The 17537-nt window shown below is 40.8% G+C and overlaps 1 protein-coding gene across 2 annotated transcripts in view; it reads right to left on the minus strand.

Moving 5' to 3' along the window:
* KLHL29 (kelch like family member 29) overlaps positions 1-17537 on the minus strand; it is a 409774-nt gene that overhangs the window by 132529 nt on the left and 259708 nt on the right. For both annotated transcript variants that reach the window (XM_075049045.1, XM_075049044.1), the window contains exons 4-5: positions 11224-11365; positions 9924-10466 (exon numbers count right to left, since the gene is read on the minus strand). In XM_075049045.1, coding sequence (XP_074905146.1) covers positions 9924-10466; positions 11224-11365 — 685 coding nt within the window. The remainder of the gene's footprint in view (positions 1-9923; positions 10467-11223; positions 11366-17537) is intronic.

Below are 17537 nucleotides of genomic sequence, written 5' to 3' on the forward strand. Positions count from 1 at the left end.
CATCCCTGACTGATAACACCTAGATTCACTGCACATGGTTTGCCTATATGGCAGTTTTGAGAGAAAGGAAAAAAAAAAGTAAAGTAATGATGGCTTATCCAAAGGTATAACGGGCACTTCTAGGGAAGGGCTGTGGAACTCATGGTCTCACAGAATAAGATCTTATTGGTGTGGGGCTTTAACAGATTGACTCTTCTTGTAACGTACTCAATTTCTACTTGTGAGCAGATTTGACTATCCTTGAATACCTGATCTTTGGACAGGATGTCAAATTTGTTTTTACCATTCTAGCAAGTAAAACACATGAAGAACCGTGTTATTCTGGAGTTGAAGGAACATAACCCCTGTTCTTGCTACATTTATACAACTGAAAGAGAGATTCCTGTATTTCTTCAGAGTGCAAGGATTCTCGACATACTGATGGTTAAATATCTGCATCTGTCTAAATCTGAAATCACTTGACTGATTCCTGCTGGAGGTACCTGCTATCCACCTAGCAAAAGTTCTTCTGAAATGCTTCTGAAAAGTGCTTTTCTATTTGGATGCTCAATATGGCTTCCAAATCAGAGCTCTAACCATCTTACAGAAGTATAAAAAAAAAACCTCAAAGAAATGCACTGTTCATAAAACAGCACAGTTTGGCCATGATGGGAGTATATTTAGCAGAAAAACATCTCAACCCCAGCAAATTCAGCCATCTAGAAAATTCACATCTGTAACAAAGTCCGCACAGCATGCAGGAAAAGGCAAAGAGCAGAATCTCCTATTTCCTAGGTGACAGGCAATAGGAACCTACTAGCACTGCTCCTCCACCTATTTTCCACAGGATGGTAGTGTTTTGTGCAAAATGATCCTTGCTTTAAAGAACATCCACAGCTTGGGGATGCAAGGAACATTTCCCTCTTCATTCACAAGGAAAAGGTCACGCAGAGGAGCTGGGCTTGATGTTGGATTTGGATCCTGTGTAAATCAGTCAGACTGAACAGGAGTGTCAACCCACATTTCTCTTAAAAACTCTTCCTTTTTAGCCAATTTTGTCTTTTTCATACCATCTTCCTGATTCTCACCCAAATACTTCAGTGTGCAGATTGATGGACAAAACACATTTTGTCTTCCTCTGAAACACCAGAGGAATCATGAATAAAAACATAATGTTCTCTTTAATCCTACATTCTTGGGTTTTTTTGATGTTGCAATGCCAATGAAAATTGTGCAAAATATAATGTACAAAGTCTTTAGGCAAACCCTCCAATCTGTTTTAGCTCCTTCGAAAGTATTACACAGTCATACTGTGCAAACTTGACTAAGTATCTTGGCAGCTTGTCTAGTCAAATGCTTCTGACTTAATTGTCAGTACACATAGGGGTATGTATATATTACTGTCTATACTCCTGGTCAAATACTTATCTTGAGCTTCCTGATTTTGTCAGCAGCCCAAGGATTTTTCCAGTACAGTAGTAAGCATGTACAACGCTACACGCTGTAATTTTCTGAATTTAAAATGACAAAATTTCATGATGCTATTACTTGTACATCTAGATGATGGAAGTTTTGTCTATGAGTAAACTTATGTACCTCCTTCCTAGTGATGATTTCATCACTAGATTTCATATCTAGTCTGGGAATCTAATATAATGATTTGTAAATATTAAGATGGAACTATATACAAATACCTTGCTATCCTCACTTGGTACAACTAGAAACCTGAATATATGCATAACACAAAGCAGACTGAATGCAACAAGCTTAACCATCCTACTGTGTGGAAAGAACTACGTAGCATATCTTTGTGACAATGTACAGGAATACAACATACAGAAACAAGTACGTCCATTGCTGGGAAGAATTTTCTTGCATGTACCATTCAAATTTGTCCTGGTTTCAGCTGGGATAGAGTTAATTTTCTTTCTAGTAGCTGGTATAGTGCTATGTTTTTGCGTTAGTTATGAGAAGAATGTTAGCAACAACGGAAAACTCAGTGTTATCAAGTAGTGTTTATATCAAGTCAATGATTTTTCAGCTTCTCATGCCCAGCCAGCAAGAAGGCTGGAGGGGCACAAGAAGTTGGGAGGGGACACAGCCAGGGCAGCTGACCTAAACTGGCCAGAGGGATATTCCATACCGTGTGATGTTATGCCCAGTATACAAAGGGGGGGGAGTTGGCCGGGAGGGTGGGGGACCGCTGCTTGGGAACTAACTGGGCATTGGTCCGCGAGGCATGAGCAATTGCACTGTGCATCACTTGTTTTGTATATTCCAATTCTTTTATTATTATTATTGTAATTTTATTATTGTTATTATTATTATTTTTTTCCTTTCTGTCTTATTAAACTGTTCTTATCTCAACACACGAGTTTTCCTTTTTTTTCCTGATTCTCTCCCCTATCCCACTGGGTGGGTGGGGAGTGAGTGAGCGGCTGCGTGGTGGTTAGTCACTGGCTGGGGTTAAACCATGACAAAATTGTTGCCCAAATTATTTCCTACTTAAACAATGAAAGAAAAACTAAAGGAAAGAAAGCATTAATACAAATGCTCATGAACTTAAAAAACACAAATCATTCCTCTCCTCATAGTATGTATGCTGTGAATATAGAAGACATCTGAAACAAGCAGATTTGTGGGATGTTACACCAAAACTAGTTTCCTGACAGTTATTCTTGCTTTTGCTTCAGCCAAAGTCCTTGTATCTTTAGTCTTACAAAATATGTACATCAGTTATTTACAGACAGTTAATTTTTTAAAAAAATTATGCCCATAAAAGCACCTTGAAGATGCTTGTTGTTGTTGTTGTTGTTGTTGTTGTTGTTGTTGTTGTTATCATTATTATTATTGACTGCAGCAAAAAGCCCAGCCTTGCCGTGGGACAGTGGAGCTTATCATCAGCAATCTCAAGGCACAGCAGGGTAAAAAAAGCTGCTATTTGGAAATGTTTGTGTTTCACAAATGTGTTAAGATTTTTTAAATCTAACATGGGACAGAATCATTCTCATTCTGAATGCAATGAGACAGAAATGACTCTTCTTCATTCAGAGTTCAGGCACTGCTCCATGGAGCACTGCTGATTACAAAAAAAAAGAATTTCCACTTTCTTGTGGGGAAACCAAAAACCATTTGCAATTTAATAAATCCACTGGTCTGGAGATTTCTGGAGATCACAGAATAGCCCATTTTGAGAACATTTAAGCATATACACAAATGCACAGTCTGGCTCCTGATGGACCCAGCTCATTTAGTTTGGACTGAGCATGAAGTCCCCATTCTCTGCTGACTCTCTGCAGTAGCTATAACTTGACAATCCATTTTTTAAGTCATGACAGCAAAAGAAGTGGAATTATCCTGCTGTGAAAAGGAAGAAACCTTAGTGGGAAATTCAAGGAAAGGCCAAACTTGTAGAGAGAATTGAACGTTCAGGAAAGGTGGCTCTAAGGTGGCTCCAGGCATATGAGGACAGCATGAAAGGGAACAGCTAAGTTTCCCGTTGCATTCAAAGGGTTGGATGCAGGCAAGGGTTGCATCCAAATATGTGTCAGGAGTTGAACAAGACAGAGGACCGAGGGAAGAAAAGGTCAGAGAAATCAGAAATCAAACATAAGGAGTTCTGAAAGGAAAACAGAGACTCTGCAAGTGTAACTTTCAGAACAACTACATGCAGTTCCAGCTCTCTGCAAGGGATTTTTGGAGCAGCATTTGGATGGATGTATAGGTAGCCTACCTGGAAATTTGGGCTGAGTTGCCCCTTATGTATTCTGTGCCCAAAGGGGAGCCTAGATTTTGGTTATTATCCAGCCCCCGAGAATTTTGCACTTCGTGAGTACAGCGTTTTGTGGACGGGAGAGAAAATAGTAATTCCACAGAACTCTGCCTCCTCTCAGGCTTATTTTGAATGCATTTAGTGGCCACTGTCATGAACAAAACCGTATTTGTTAAGAAACCACATTCTAAGCAAACCATGTCTTAGACTTCAGGGTGGGAAGAAACTCAAGACATCTTCAAATGTATCATTGTCTAATCACCTAAGTGGATCTGCAAGTGATGACATAATATCACATAACAGAGCAAAATCAAAGTTCTTCAGCTCTGTACTTTCAAGAACAGATGAACAACAGTTGCAAATCTGGTGCTTATTTAAAAAAACAGCTATGAACAAAAGCAGCGTGGAGCAGATGACTTTTTAGAGCAGTTTCAGGGAGTTTTAACACACTTTAGCAACCCCACACTTTTTTTTACAATAACCCTCATAAAGTGTTGGTAGTGATCAGAGGCTCTTGCTGCAGTTGAAACTTGGAAGTCTCAAGTCACTCATATACTGAGAGCTGCCAATCAAAAGAGAATTTGATGACCTTCTTTATGCTGTATGTTTAGCAATGCAATGTTCTAGGATTATTACAAGTCCTCTTTGACTCTTCAGTACACTAAATCACTGTCTGTCATGACCTCACCGATAGTGGCATTAAAAGACAGGGCAGGAATTACTGAAAATACTCCACCTGGAACACAAAAAGGTGAAATGTATTTCAGTCTCACTCAAGCGATGGCTTACATACCCTCATCAACTTTGCAATTCCATTAAGATTATTCTAATGACAGAAAACTGTAATTAATCTTGAAACAGGATTTGATTTTAGAGGACCTGTTCAAGCAGTTTGCTTTAAGTTGATGTACAATGCTAACAGACTTTGATGCTAACCTAACTGTCCTTCAAGAAATACGAGATAGAATGCACTCATTTCCATTGTAGACTTCCTTGCCCATGACTACCTGCATACATATTCTCATATATAGATATAAATGTACACACACATACTAAAATTTTATGTATAATCTTATATCTGTAATTTTTATAATCCATCTATTTATCTATCTACCTATCTGTACCCATGGATACAAAAATAAGGGAGATTTTCCTAAGGTTACACAGACCCTGTATTCTGGTGCAAGGCAGAGAACTGAAACCAGGCTTTCTAGAGTCCTCATCACACAACATCCTTTAATTAACATTATTAGAGTTCCAAAGGCTAGGTTGCACTTCAAATTTAAACACCCCCTCTTCCCCCAGCATTCATGTCTAGAACTAGGTACACTCACAGAATTGCAGGTCAAGCTGAAATCCCTTTGAAAATTCAGCCTTTTGTGAAGAAAAAGTTGATGGTTATTGATAAAATGTTGTAGTCTGCCTTGTTACTATTCATGATTAAGGAAAGTAAATATTGTCTGAGGTCTAATGAGAATTCCAATGCAATAAAGTCAACTGTGAAAGGTGCAATCAATAAGTGATGATGCAACAGTATTCGTTTGTAGTTTTGTTATTGTTTAGTTCATCGTATTTGGTCATGCTTGAAAATGAAGTGTTAAGAAATTAGTGCTACAAGGATTAACATTCAGATTTTATTTCTGATATTGTTATGTTTCTACAGTCATTACATTCTGAACGCTAATTAGCATCTGATTTCTTTTCCCACAAGTTAAGGACTGCAAACCAAAGAATTATAGAACAAAAATACTATGGAAACAAACATCAATATTATCCATGAACATCCACAAATTAAAACCCATGATGTCCACGGCTAATTTTACACTACAGGAGAAAGTACTGCAATGAAGAACTGTATTTTCCTCATTTTTTATGTTAGCCACTATGCTTCGAAGTATATCAAGTTTATGAAGAAAGTGTCTTTTCCAATGTGTAACAGATCTCAGAGTCCAAGCTGGAACGTTTATGTCCTACATATGGCAGGGCTATCCACCAAGGGTTCAGTTTTGGGTTTACTACAAGTCTTGGATATAAAGAAACATACTGTCATATGAAAAAGTCAAGGACTAAATCTCAGTTAGTCAGTTATTTCTGCAAGGAAACCAATCTCTTCTAGTCCTTCATCAATTTCTCTCTCTTTTGGCTCAACTGGATTGGCAGGCACATAGACATTGGTCTCTGTCACTGTGCCATGGCATGGGATACTGGTACCTTGTGGCAGAAACCAAAGGGATGTTTTCTGGCCCTCTCTCTTCCCTGAAGGCACGTTGTACAAGTGACAAGTTGTGCTGGAACATCATGTAGCCTGAAGATACTGAAATTATGTTTGAATATTATTTGCAACCCTGTATTTTCTGAAGAAGCCACACAAAAATTTGGCTATGCGAACTTCATTGGATCTTCACTGAATATGTTCACAATGAACATCTTCATGTTTCTGAATATTCTGCTTTATTAATTCCCCTGGCACTTAAACTTCAGATTATAGAGCAAGACTTAGGACATGGATAGAAAACAAGGGCTGATTCTGTTCTAAAATATTAGGTTAGATGTCTGTGCTAAGTTGACATGGCTTTTGAAGTCAGCTGGGAGTATTTGGCATAAATCCTGTCCAAAGGGAATTACAGGCCAAACCAGACACCTCTCAAAACTGCTGTTGATTGTGTATGGTGAAAGATCCCATGCATTTTGTAAGAAAGCTCTACAGTTCTTCACACATTGCTAAAAGCAGTAATTACTTTGAAACATTATTTATGTCTCTCATAATGTGACTGCTTTATAAATTCACCAAGTAAATGGATCATGTAGCTAAACTTAACATTCGTATTTAGCATATTACAGAAGCAGTAAAAAAATCCCTTCACAGAATATAACCCATCCAGACCAAGAAGATTCTCTAATCCATGCAAAAATTATTTTCTTACAAGTAGTTTCAATGGAATTAGGTAGGAATTAGCTATGACACTGTAAAGAGAATGACATATCTGTTTTATATCACGGTTCTTATTATCAAAATGTATTTTTTGCAGAGCCATGGAAATGACTTGACTCTTTCCGTCACGTAAGTGAGATATCTTGACCTATTGCAAATGAAATGGCATACTACCACTGACTTTAAGTTTTGGCAACTTATTTGTTTACTTTTGTTTAGAAACAGCCAAGTAAGAAACCTAGTTCTGCATGAGTACTGTATAATATGGCCCAAACATGTACACAGCCAAATGGAAGATAATTATGGGAAATAAAACATGAAGTTTCAAATCAGCTCCCTAATAAAGTCTAAAAATATAAGAAACCCTATCATATTAACCAGCAAGAACTGTTCTTTTACTTAAGGGATAGTTGAGTAATTATTCAAACCTGTACAAGACTGGATTGTCAAGTGAAATAATAATACAGAGTATCTCAGGATAATGAGATAGATCTTAAGGCCATTAGCAGCGGCTCTTATTATAATGCTGGCCAAGGTTCCCCAAGAAAGAGAGAGAATATTTAAATGAAACTTGTAGAGAACTAGTTTGAACTTGTATATTGGAACAGCTTAGTACTGTCTCATAGTTTCCCTTCCTTCCTGGAAAGAAAGGTGCCTATCATGTAAGACTGTGAAATCAGTCAGGCTTTAGAGACTGAAAACCCTGAGGGCAGAAATTAAAACAAAAAATAATTTGAAAATTGAACCACATTGAAATCCATACAGTTTATAAAAAGAATCTTATCCTAGCAAGGTTTTAAGGTCTGGTTAGACACCTAGTTGTCTTCTTTTTCCCAATTCTTTCTCTCTCATTCAAAACAACCAAACCCAACATAGATCTTCTCTGACTTTAGGTTTGACAAGAAGAATTATACCTTTAGACATACGGGCTTTTAAGATTGGAAATGGAGGAAGAGATTATTTTTTCTCTATAAAATAGGTCCTGCTTATGAGACTTTTGTGTATGCATGCTTCGTTATCTTACATTTGTTTGTTTTTAACCACTAAAGAAACAGGAATAATTCAATAGCTGATGGTCATAAAGAAGCTAGCTAATCCCTGGGAAAACAGTTATCTAGCCTGCAGTTTATAAGGTACAGTATGGCTAATGTGTCAGCAGTTGTCGTGGATTAGAAATGCGTCTTGTTTTAATATTCTCCTACAAGCCTCTCTTAGGTACAAAGGTTTCCAAATACCAGACCAGAGCTAGGTCTGGCACGCCTGGCATAATCCAGTGAGGAACTCTCCTCACCTTAATGAACGCCTCCTTGGCTGACTGTACTCAGTGGCTCTCGGACAATTAGACTAGATTAGGGTTTACAGCAGTTTAAGCAACAATGCTGACTAAGACTTTGCAAATCAAATATTAAAAGACTGATTAAATATTTTACGATCTTTTTACTTAGGCTTTGATTTGAAGTTTACTTCACCTGCTAGCCAGAGACATGCTGAAGGTTAATTGATGGGAGAAGAGTAAGTAACAGCTGATGCTGCTGCCCCTAAGTATGCAAGGCATTTAAGAGTATTCCTAACCTCAAGTGTGCAGTCACTGACATGCTCATTTGTCTCACTAGGTTAGTGTCACTAGGGCTCAGATATGTGATCAAATTACCGCAGTGAAAGTGGTTTAAGCTTATGTGTTTTTCCTTGTATTGTATATTTGCACGTCTCCAGTGACACCAAGTAATCCTTTAAATTGTGTTAATTTGATCATGTATCTGAGTATCCAGTGCAGTAAATTGGGATAGGTGGCTATGAAAAGTGGAGATGATGCCTTTTAGAAGACAAATAGCTTCCATGAAGAAGAGAGACATTCAGCAGAACCACTACAGCTCAGCCTATCCCTTTCTCCTTCTACAAAATAAAGGGTTTGTAACCTGACCTGACAAACTGCTTTTGTGGATTTTGATTTTTGTTTGTTTTTTTTTTTTAAAGGGAAAAAATTAACAAAACTCTTATAAAGCAACTGTTGGTCAATTTTTGGCTACCTGACTGGGCCGGTATCATTTAAAGCCCATCCAGATCTTAAAGAAAAATTCAGAAGCTCACCATCCAGCAAGCATTCTCATCATATTTGGGGCTTGGAGTTGAAAATTTAAAAGCAGTCCAAATATTTAGCTTTAGAAAAGTACTGCTCAGCTTGTGCCTGAACTCCTTTTCAAGAGATGTTTGGTAAGGATTTGCACATACCAAAGTACAATTTACGTAATAAGCAGGAAGAGTTATTGGACTAATCATTTTTAATAGAGATTCCTTGTCTTTAATACAGAGCTACACAATAGAACTTAATAGCTTGTGGCAAGTAAATAATTTACACATGGATTGTGTCTGAATACAAATGTATACATAAAAAATCACAGACTTAATGAAGCCTTTGGGGCATTTTTTTTAAAATCAATTTAATTGATTTTGCTGATAGGTCTGCATTTATATTTTTGTAAGCTACATTTCGCTTTACCTGTGCATGTGGCACAGTCCTGACTTTTAAGGGAGGCAGGGAAAACTCTGCAAATGAAATTAGAAACTGAGTACGCAGAGCGTAGGTATTTTTGAAGCGTCTAGGGTAAGACACTCAGAAATAACACTCCAAGATGACCCAGCGGTGTGGCTCATCTAAAAACTACTTATCAGAAAAGGTCAACCTCTCAGCAGTGCTCATGACTATTCAGGGTGTTTTGCAGCATTTGAGCCCAACGAAGCTGGTAATGAAGAGTTTTCCCCTTAACGCTGAACGTTTTGGGCTGTTCAGCTTCAGTCAGCAGGGTTACTTTGCATTTGGCTTGGGCTTCTACTAGAGCGGGGAGAAGACAACGGTTGAAGAAGGTTAGTTTTGTGACTAATGCACAAGCGAAGCCAGAAGGGAAGTGGTCGGATGGAAACATGGGTGCGTGTTTCAAAGGGAGAGGCACGGGATGGTGGCTGCCTTATCATCGGGAGCACCAGCTTATCTGACGGGCCCGAAAGCCCTTTATTCACTACAAAATACGCCCACAGCTCGTCCTCCCTCTTTCCAACGCGCTGCTTTTTGTCGTCGTTAACTTGTACAAGCCACGCATCAAAGGCGAGCACGGAGACAGATGCCGGAGCCGGGCCGGCGGGCCTGAGGAGAGCGGCGGGGAGGCCCGGGGGTCCGCCACCGTCCTCGGCCCCGCCGCCCGCCCCTGCCCGCGCGCCCCGCGGGGCCGAGCCGGCCCGCCTTACCTTTGGGGTGCCAGGGGTCCGTGAACTCGTACTTCCCCACGCCGATGGTCCGCAGCATCTGCACCCCGTTGGTGTTGTCCGGGCCCCCCGCCGCGTTGGGGGGCAGCGGGCCGGCCGCCTGCCCGTTGGTGGCGGGCGCGCCGCTGGGTAGGGCGGCCGAGGGCAGGGCCGGCGGCGGCGGCGGCAGCATGGGGCAGGCCAGGTGGCCGTTGCCCACCGCCCCGGGGCCCGGGTGGGCCACCGGGCCCACGCCGCTCATGGAGGACATGCTGAGGGGCTGGCTGTTGGTGTACAAGGGCTGGCTCTGGAGGTTGACCACCATGTTGCTGAGGGGCTGGGAGGGCTGCGGCTGGAGCTGGTAGTGGGCCGGCATCAGCGGGAGCTGGGGGGTGACGTGCGGAGGGAGGGAGGGCGTGACGCCGATGACGGGGGCCTGGACGTTGGCGGCCGGGCTGAAGGTGGGCGGCTGCGTCATCCCGTAGGAGTGTGTGATCAGGGCGGGCTGGCTGCCCGCCGCCACCGTGGTGACCCAGGGCGCTGCACCTGTGGCACGAAGGAAGGCCGGCAATGGCGGCGGGCTCGGCACGGGGGAGACCAGAACAAAAATAAACACCCCCAGCCTTCCCCTCCTGCGCCCGCGCCCGCCACCGAACCGCACCGACGCGCCCTGCTCCTTCGCCCTATCTAAAGCGGTTCAGGGGCTGGAAGCGTTCCCGACCGGTAAGTGTGTAAAATTGCTACGGCGATGTGAGTGCGATTGTTAAAATACTCATCAGGTGACATGTGGCATGTTTGCGGTTTTATGTATTTTGCGCTTTATGCAGCTTAAGCGCACGCTTCCAAGAAAATTAACCTTTTTCCCCACCGTGCTTTCATGGCTCCCTGACAAACACTCTGTGTGTATAATAATGGTGCTCCAGCCACTACAAAGAGATTGTAATTAGGCGTCTGGCATAGTAGCACAATGTATGATATGTGTCTGGAAGCTGGAAATCATTTCAGGTAGTTCTGGACATAAAAGAGGTCTTAAAGTATTACAGAATGCCTTTTCCTCTAGTGAAGGCAAAGAAGGAGAAAAAAACACCCCACTCTAATGAACTTGCAGGCATCTTAATACATTTATATTAGCCCCAGCACAGAAGAAACTTGAGGGGCCTTTACAATGAGAGAAAAACCCTGCTAAACAATAAAGAAAGAGCTCACAATGAAGTCTAATTTACGGAGGTAAATGGAGATAGTGCATTGAATTTGCTTTGAACGATTTTCCCTTGTAGAATTACAAATAAGATTAGAAACATACCTGGGTTTTCATTCTCCCTCATCTGTTTAGATGGTGGCTCATCAGTGTCCCAGGGCGTGGACTGATTGATGGGTGTCTGTCCCCACCTGACGCTCGTTGCAAGTCCTTGAGGCTGATTTTCAGTCTTGGAAATGCAAGGTGTCTACCAGAGAGAAAGAAAAATACAGAAAAAAATATGTTCAGACTATTGGGAATAATTACTGTTTCTCATAGTAGCTTGCTTGTTTGTTTGTTTGTTACAGTCCAAGAGGATATCCTAAAATCTTTAAGTAACATTCTCCTCCAGGCTTGCATGACATGTCCGTATGAAAAATACAATATATTTGAAAAAAATACTTCTGGAAATTTAATAGATCCACCTTTAACAACAAAAAAAAAATCCACAACAAACTAGCATTGACAGAAATAAGTTGCTTCTTTTGCCTTGAAAATAAAAAAAACCAAACAGATATGGTACTATCCATTCAGTCACAGCTTACATAAAATGGGACAATCTTCTGTTTGCTCAATCTCTTCCAAAAATAGTGAGTTTTGTTTAGCAGAAGTCAGAACAAGAGAGACTTATTTACAACCGTAGGACAAATTACTGTAGAACAGTAAAGAGAAGTCTTAGTATTTACTGTCTGTCAACCCTTAAAATTGAATGCCAATAAAAAAAAGCAGCATAACAGTCATTGGCCGCTAAAGTGGGTATGTTGGCAGTTCTTCAGAGATGTTAAAATAACTGTAAAGTAGGGGAAGGATCGGGGCTGAATAATCATCAAAGGGGATATGATCTGAAAGAGATTTCTTGCTAAAGAAACTATCACATGGCTTTAAATGCTAAGCCAGTCCCCCTTTCCCCCCCTCAGCCCAGTTTTAGGGGATCTTCCCAAACAACCATGCCTTTACTGAGAAAAGGCCTGTAGAAAACAAGGGTGTTCCAACAGGTCTCATTTATTTAACTCCGCAGTGTATTTCATTGCTGGAAGATTAAAAGTTTTTTTGTTTTGTTTTTACTGGTGTCAGAACCCCTAAACCAAGAAAATGGAACCAGCTGCCTATTGCTGAATGAGTATTGAGGACTGAAGCCATAAAGAACAGACCAGTCTGAGCGATCGCTTGTTTGCCTTACATCTGGGAAGTAATTTAGCTCTGAGACGGGGGTACAGTGGCTCCATAAATGCCCTGGGTCACGTAGTACCAATGAAATCTCTGTCAACACCAGCAGCTTTTTTCCCCATCACCAGTACCTCGATCGCTCCATGAAAAGAAGTCATTAGTGGACCCATTTATGCCCTCTGCAAATACATGCACACCTTTCCAAAGCCCATCAGTCATTCCTCGTGTCTTTAAATCCATTGCAGGTGCCTGCTTCCTCCTGCCCTCCCTTCTCCCCCACTAACACCCCTGCTAGCTCTTCTGCCCTGCTCCAATGCTCCCTTCTTCATCCAAGTGCCTCTGACATCTCCTATCAGCCACTTCCTTTTCCACCTGAGCTTTATCCTCCTTGGGCTCTGGTAGTCAGAAGTCCTGGGTGCAGACCTTAATAGAGGATAGGGTTTTTGCTGTGCTGCTCTCTCTGCTCCCAGAAGCCACAATGGGAAAACTTTCTCCACTAGAACTGCTATACTTCATTAAATGCAGATGTTCACAGGGAAATGTGATTCTTAATGTCTTTTTTTGTATGGAATCTTGAAGTTAGAATTTTCAGTTTCTGTCCAAATTATTTTTTTTTCCAAAATGCATCAATTTATTCTTTTCCATGGTCTTTTTTGTTTGTTCGTTTTTGTTGGTTTTTTTTTGTAATTTAACCTCTTCAGATTTTTTTCTATTCTATGGGCACCAAGGACAACAATATCCAGGTTTTAGATTCACATTTCCTTCTGCCCCCACCATTTCAACTACTTTACAACTTTTGCAATTGAAATAAAAATGAGAGTCAGGAAAAGCAAAAAGAGAGGACATGCAGACAAGCAAGAGCTTTAAGATTCATTCTGTTGTATTCATGGCAAAGAAAGGGCAGGAGGGGAAGAAATAAATCTCAGTTTTGAAATGCTTTCTATTTATAAACTGTCCTGAGAAAAGGCTTAATCTGAATACCTTTAGCTTTTACATTGTACAAGGTCCTTGACACAGGAGGATGTAACGCTGTTGGTGGTTTACCAGTTCATGTTAGCAGTATCCCTTTGGATCTAGCTAAACTGTTTAACAGTGGCCGAAGCACTCTGCAGTAGAAAAAGAAAGAAGCAAAAAAAAGCACCACCAGCATTTTCTGCCTATATGTCAGCTAAGATACTTCCCCCAGAAACACTATTATTTATCCCAACGAAAAGCTTTAAAAAACAGTAAATGCAATAAAAAGAACTGGGCATTTTTATGAATCATCAAAGACAGACAGGAGGATTCACAACTCAAACGATGCCCCGCATGTTCCACATGTGGCATCATCTGTGTGTTGCGTTTCATTGTTGTATGAACTGGGTCTTATAAGTGGGTTTGAAATACATACTTCTCATTATTGTGTGGCATTGTCAAGATGTGCAGCATCTTGTGTAACTTTGTTACATCCCCAAGCTGCTTTAAAACAGTGTCAGTCTAAAATAAGAAAAGAATATTCCTGTACCTTAAATAATACAGAACCACACACATGCTATAATTTTAAAAGAACCCATATGTTCTGTACAGAATGGGTAAGAAAGAGAGTATGTGACACAGCTCTCCTAAATCCTACAAAAATCCGGTTGTCTATTTTGCAGCTGAAAGCTTGCTTTCCAAAAAACAAGAGCACCAGATCAGACACATTTGAAACTGGTGGAGTTAGCACCCAAATCTAGATCTAAATTCCATACTTAGAGCATTAATAAAGAGGAAGGAGGTTTGCTGTCAATAAATACTTCTCCACTTCCACAAAATGCTATTTTTTTCCAAAATATTTTCACTAAACATGCTCACAAACCCTGCTTCTTAGAGGCTCAGTGGATTTAAATGCACGAGACCAGCACACTGCTTTCAAACTGTACTCCTAAGCTTGTATTTATTTGATCAGAAAGAGCTAGAGGTTAGTTGGCATGAAATCACAACACACGTTCATGAAACACAGTTTAGACAATAATGGTGGTGGAAACAGAAAAACAGCTTACTGAACTTCTTTTTTATATATATGTATACTTCTGGTCTCTGATCTAATTTCTGCATTATTTTTCTTAATACATGAAGGGTTACATTACAAGTGTTACATGCCTCTGATCCAATTGCAGCAATTACCCATTTGCGTATCTGGAAAGCAAAATTATTTCCAACATTATCAAACAAAGGAACTTTCTGTCCATGCGCTCAGGCACATGACAGCACTCTATTTGATGCTTTTAATGTACAACACAAATGACCAAAAAATGGCCTGTATTATGCCAGTTGTGCAGGGGGAAGAGATGTGTTCCATTAGTGATCTGCAGACTTCACAGAAACTAATTGTACTATGTTACACTTTTATCTTCAGCTTTCATGTCAGATGCTTGTTTGAATTAAACACGAAACACATGAAAAAAGGAAATGCATTACAAAACCTACTGGGTATACATTTTAAAATACTGCCAAATGTCTATTTACATGAAAAGACAAGAAGGCTTCTAAAAGGTCTGTTGAAGCCTGGCTAGTCAACAGCAGCATTGGCTATTTAATTGCCTGAAATTCATGGCAGACTACAAAGATTACTAAAGCAATCATCAGCATCTTTGTAGCCCCCCTAAAATGTTCAATCTGTGCTCTCTATCTTGGACAGAGTACCCCAAATCCAAATCCGAGGATTTTTTTCCTCTTTAGTTTGAAATAACCATTAAGAAGAAATAAAATTTTCAGTTGAAGCTTGCATTTCACCTCATGCCTGCCACTTTGAACTCCAGCAGTGAGCAATCTCCCAGTTTTAAGGAAATTAACTGCAATACAGATGTACAGGCAGAACAGAACAAGATGGAACAATTTCAGAATTACATGAGACTAACACAGACAAGTTGCCAGGTTGTCGATTTTTTGTAGCTCAAACAGTCATAAACCATGGCCCATAGGCAACAGTAATTGGTGTACAGCTGGTCCACTGAACCTTATTAAATTAAAACATTAAAAACCTTCAGATTCATGGAGCTTTTCAGAATATGCACAAGAAAGTTCGCAAGTTCACAGCAATCAGCTGGTGCTGAAGATTGGGAATTTGTGATTTGGTCTATACTGCATCAGTTTACATCGTTACTATTAGGTGTTCAGGAGGCATAGCTACAACTAAGCCTGACTTTAAGTCCAAATTGTTGCAAATCTGTGATGAAATAAGACCTAAACTTATACTAAGACCTTTTTTACATCCATGGAAACATAAAACCTACTGCACTACTACCAGCATTACAGAGTATGTTCGTGGAATTAAAAAAAGCCAACCCAACAACAACAAAAATCCAACAACAAAAATCCCAATACAATTTTCCCCAGGCTCAACACCACCAAACACTTCCTGGGAGGTCCTTATAAACACATTTGAGCAATTTCCCCAAAGGCTTGTAAAACTGCTGACATACATCCTGCTATGGCTCAGAGTGCTAAGACCTATTCAAACAGTTTCATGAGCAAAAAAGAACTAATCTGGAGAGAGGGATCCTATTTGTGGTTCCCAGCAACCAAAATTATTTTACTAAGGCCTTCATTTAAAGTGATGGATGAGAAGTAGCGATTCTCTGTTCCAATTATCCCAAAGAGATTGGGAATGGCAGCTTAATACTAAGATAATGTATCCAATATGCAACCCACTCTATTTTCTCTCCCCATTGAAAATAAAAAGGCTAAGACACACGCAAGCATAGAGGCAAACATTCCCTCCCACGGATTCAGGTTTTATGGCCTGTCATGGGTAAAAGCAACTTCAATTTAATGAGGGAATTCCTTTTAATGCTGTTAGCTATGCCTCACTCTAACAAGTAATGACTGGTGGCCCTGGTTGGGTTTTAAGCCTGAACGTGTCTGGTGATCTAAAAAGCTTAGTGGTCTCTGTACCAAAGAGTTTATGGTCTAATTTGTAGTTCATGCTGCTAAATATTGCATGAAACAGGTATTATTTGTGTGCATGAGACATGCATGTAAAATCTGAACCACACAGGGATAGATCTTCATCTGGGGTAAATTCCTATACTGTGTTGGACAGGATCCCAAACGTATTTCTGAGTCTAGTCCATGGCCAAAGCTCTTAAGGATGGATGCAGAGCTTTTAAAGACGCAGTGATGACAGCAATATCTCCCTAGCACTGGCTGTTGGGCTGGGCTACAGAAATGAAACTATTATTTTAAGAGATGGATGTACTGTAATGTATTAAAAACCTAAGAGATATGGACAGACCAGTGTGCAAGAGGAACAGAATGAGCCGTCCTGCAGTAAAACCTCATTCGGGAACTTGCTCATGGGTGGAGAGAAGAACTCATCTACCTTACAGTTCCCATCACCAGGCAATTCTGCGATGACACAGCGTTGTTTTTCTCTTTCCAAAGCTAATGTTGGAGCAGTGAGAAAGAGAATAATACAGTTAACTCATAGGAAAAATGTTGCTACCCTGCATAAAGGACAAAAGAAGTCTTAGTTCCCTCTCCAGTGGAGAGAATAATTCAATACTGGCATCTTAAACACCATCCAGCGATGAGCCAACAGCCAGTGTGAGCTCTGGAGCACTGCTAAGGCACAGCCTCCAGGTGAGACACATGGCTTAACAGCAGGGTACAGTCTGCATCCATTCCCATTTTTCAGAGGATTTAGAGACACTCCCCACCTTGAGGTTAGTGACATGGGCTTGGAGAAACCCATGAGTGCAGTGGGGCTCATGTCCGAGACAGACACAGCACAACTGCCTTTTCCCAGCCCTGATCCCAGCTCCATGCATAGCAGAGCTGCTCACCACCCAGTTTGTGAGCTGCTAAGAAGGCAGATGCATAAGCATGTCCAGCTTCTTCCCCCCACCAACACCAACCCCACCTTTCCTGGACTGAGCCTCTTTGCCATCTCATTTGCACTTGTGCCTTGGTTACCCTCCTAAATAAGACATTCAGCCGAACTCCCAAACTCTGACAGTGCAATGGAAGATAACTCCATACTGGGAATGGGTCAACTGCTACTGTCTCATTAACCATTTCTAAGGCTTACTATCCACACTGGCTGCAGGTTTGGGGAGGCAAGAGGAGGAATGAGGTTATGGAAAAGGAGGGAGAAAGATGGGATAGAAGAAGGTTGTGAATTGACCATTGGTGGTACCTATTTCTTTCTGGTGGCTGTGCTGCCCAGGACAACCACCGCTCTCACACCAGTG

This window comes from Buteo buteo, chromosome 17 (genome assembly GCF_964188355.1).
Source record: "Buteo buteo chromosome 17, bButBut1.hap1.1, whole genome shotgun sequence".
NCBI classification, from domain to species: domain Eukaryota; kingdom Metazoa; phylum Chordata; class Aves; order Accipitriformes; family Accipitridae; genus Buteo; species Buteo buteo.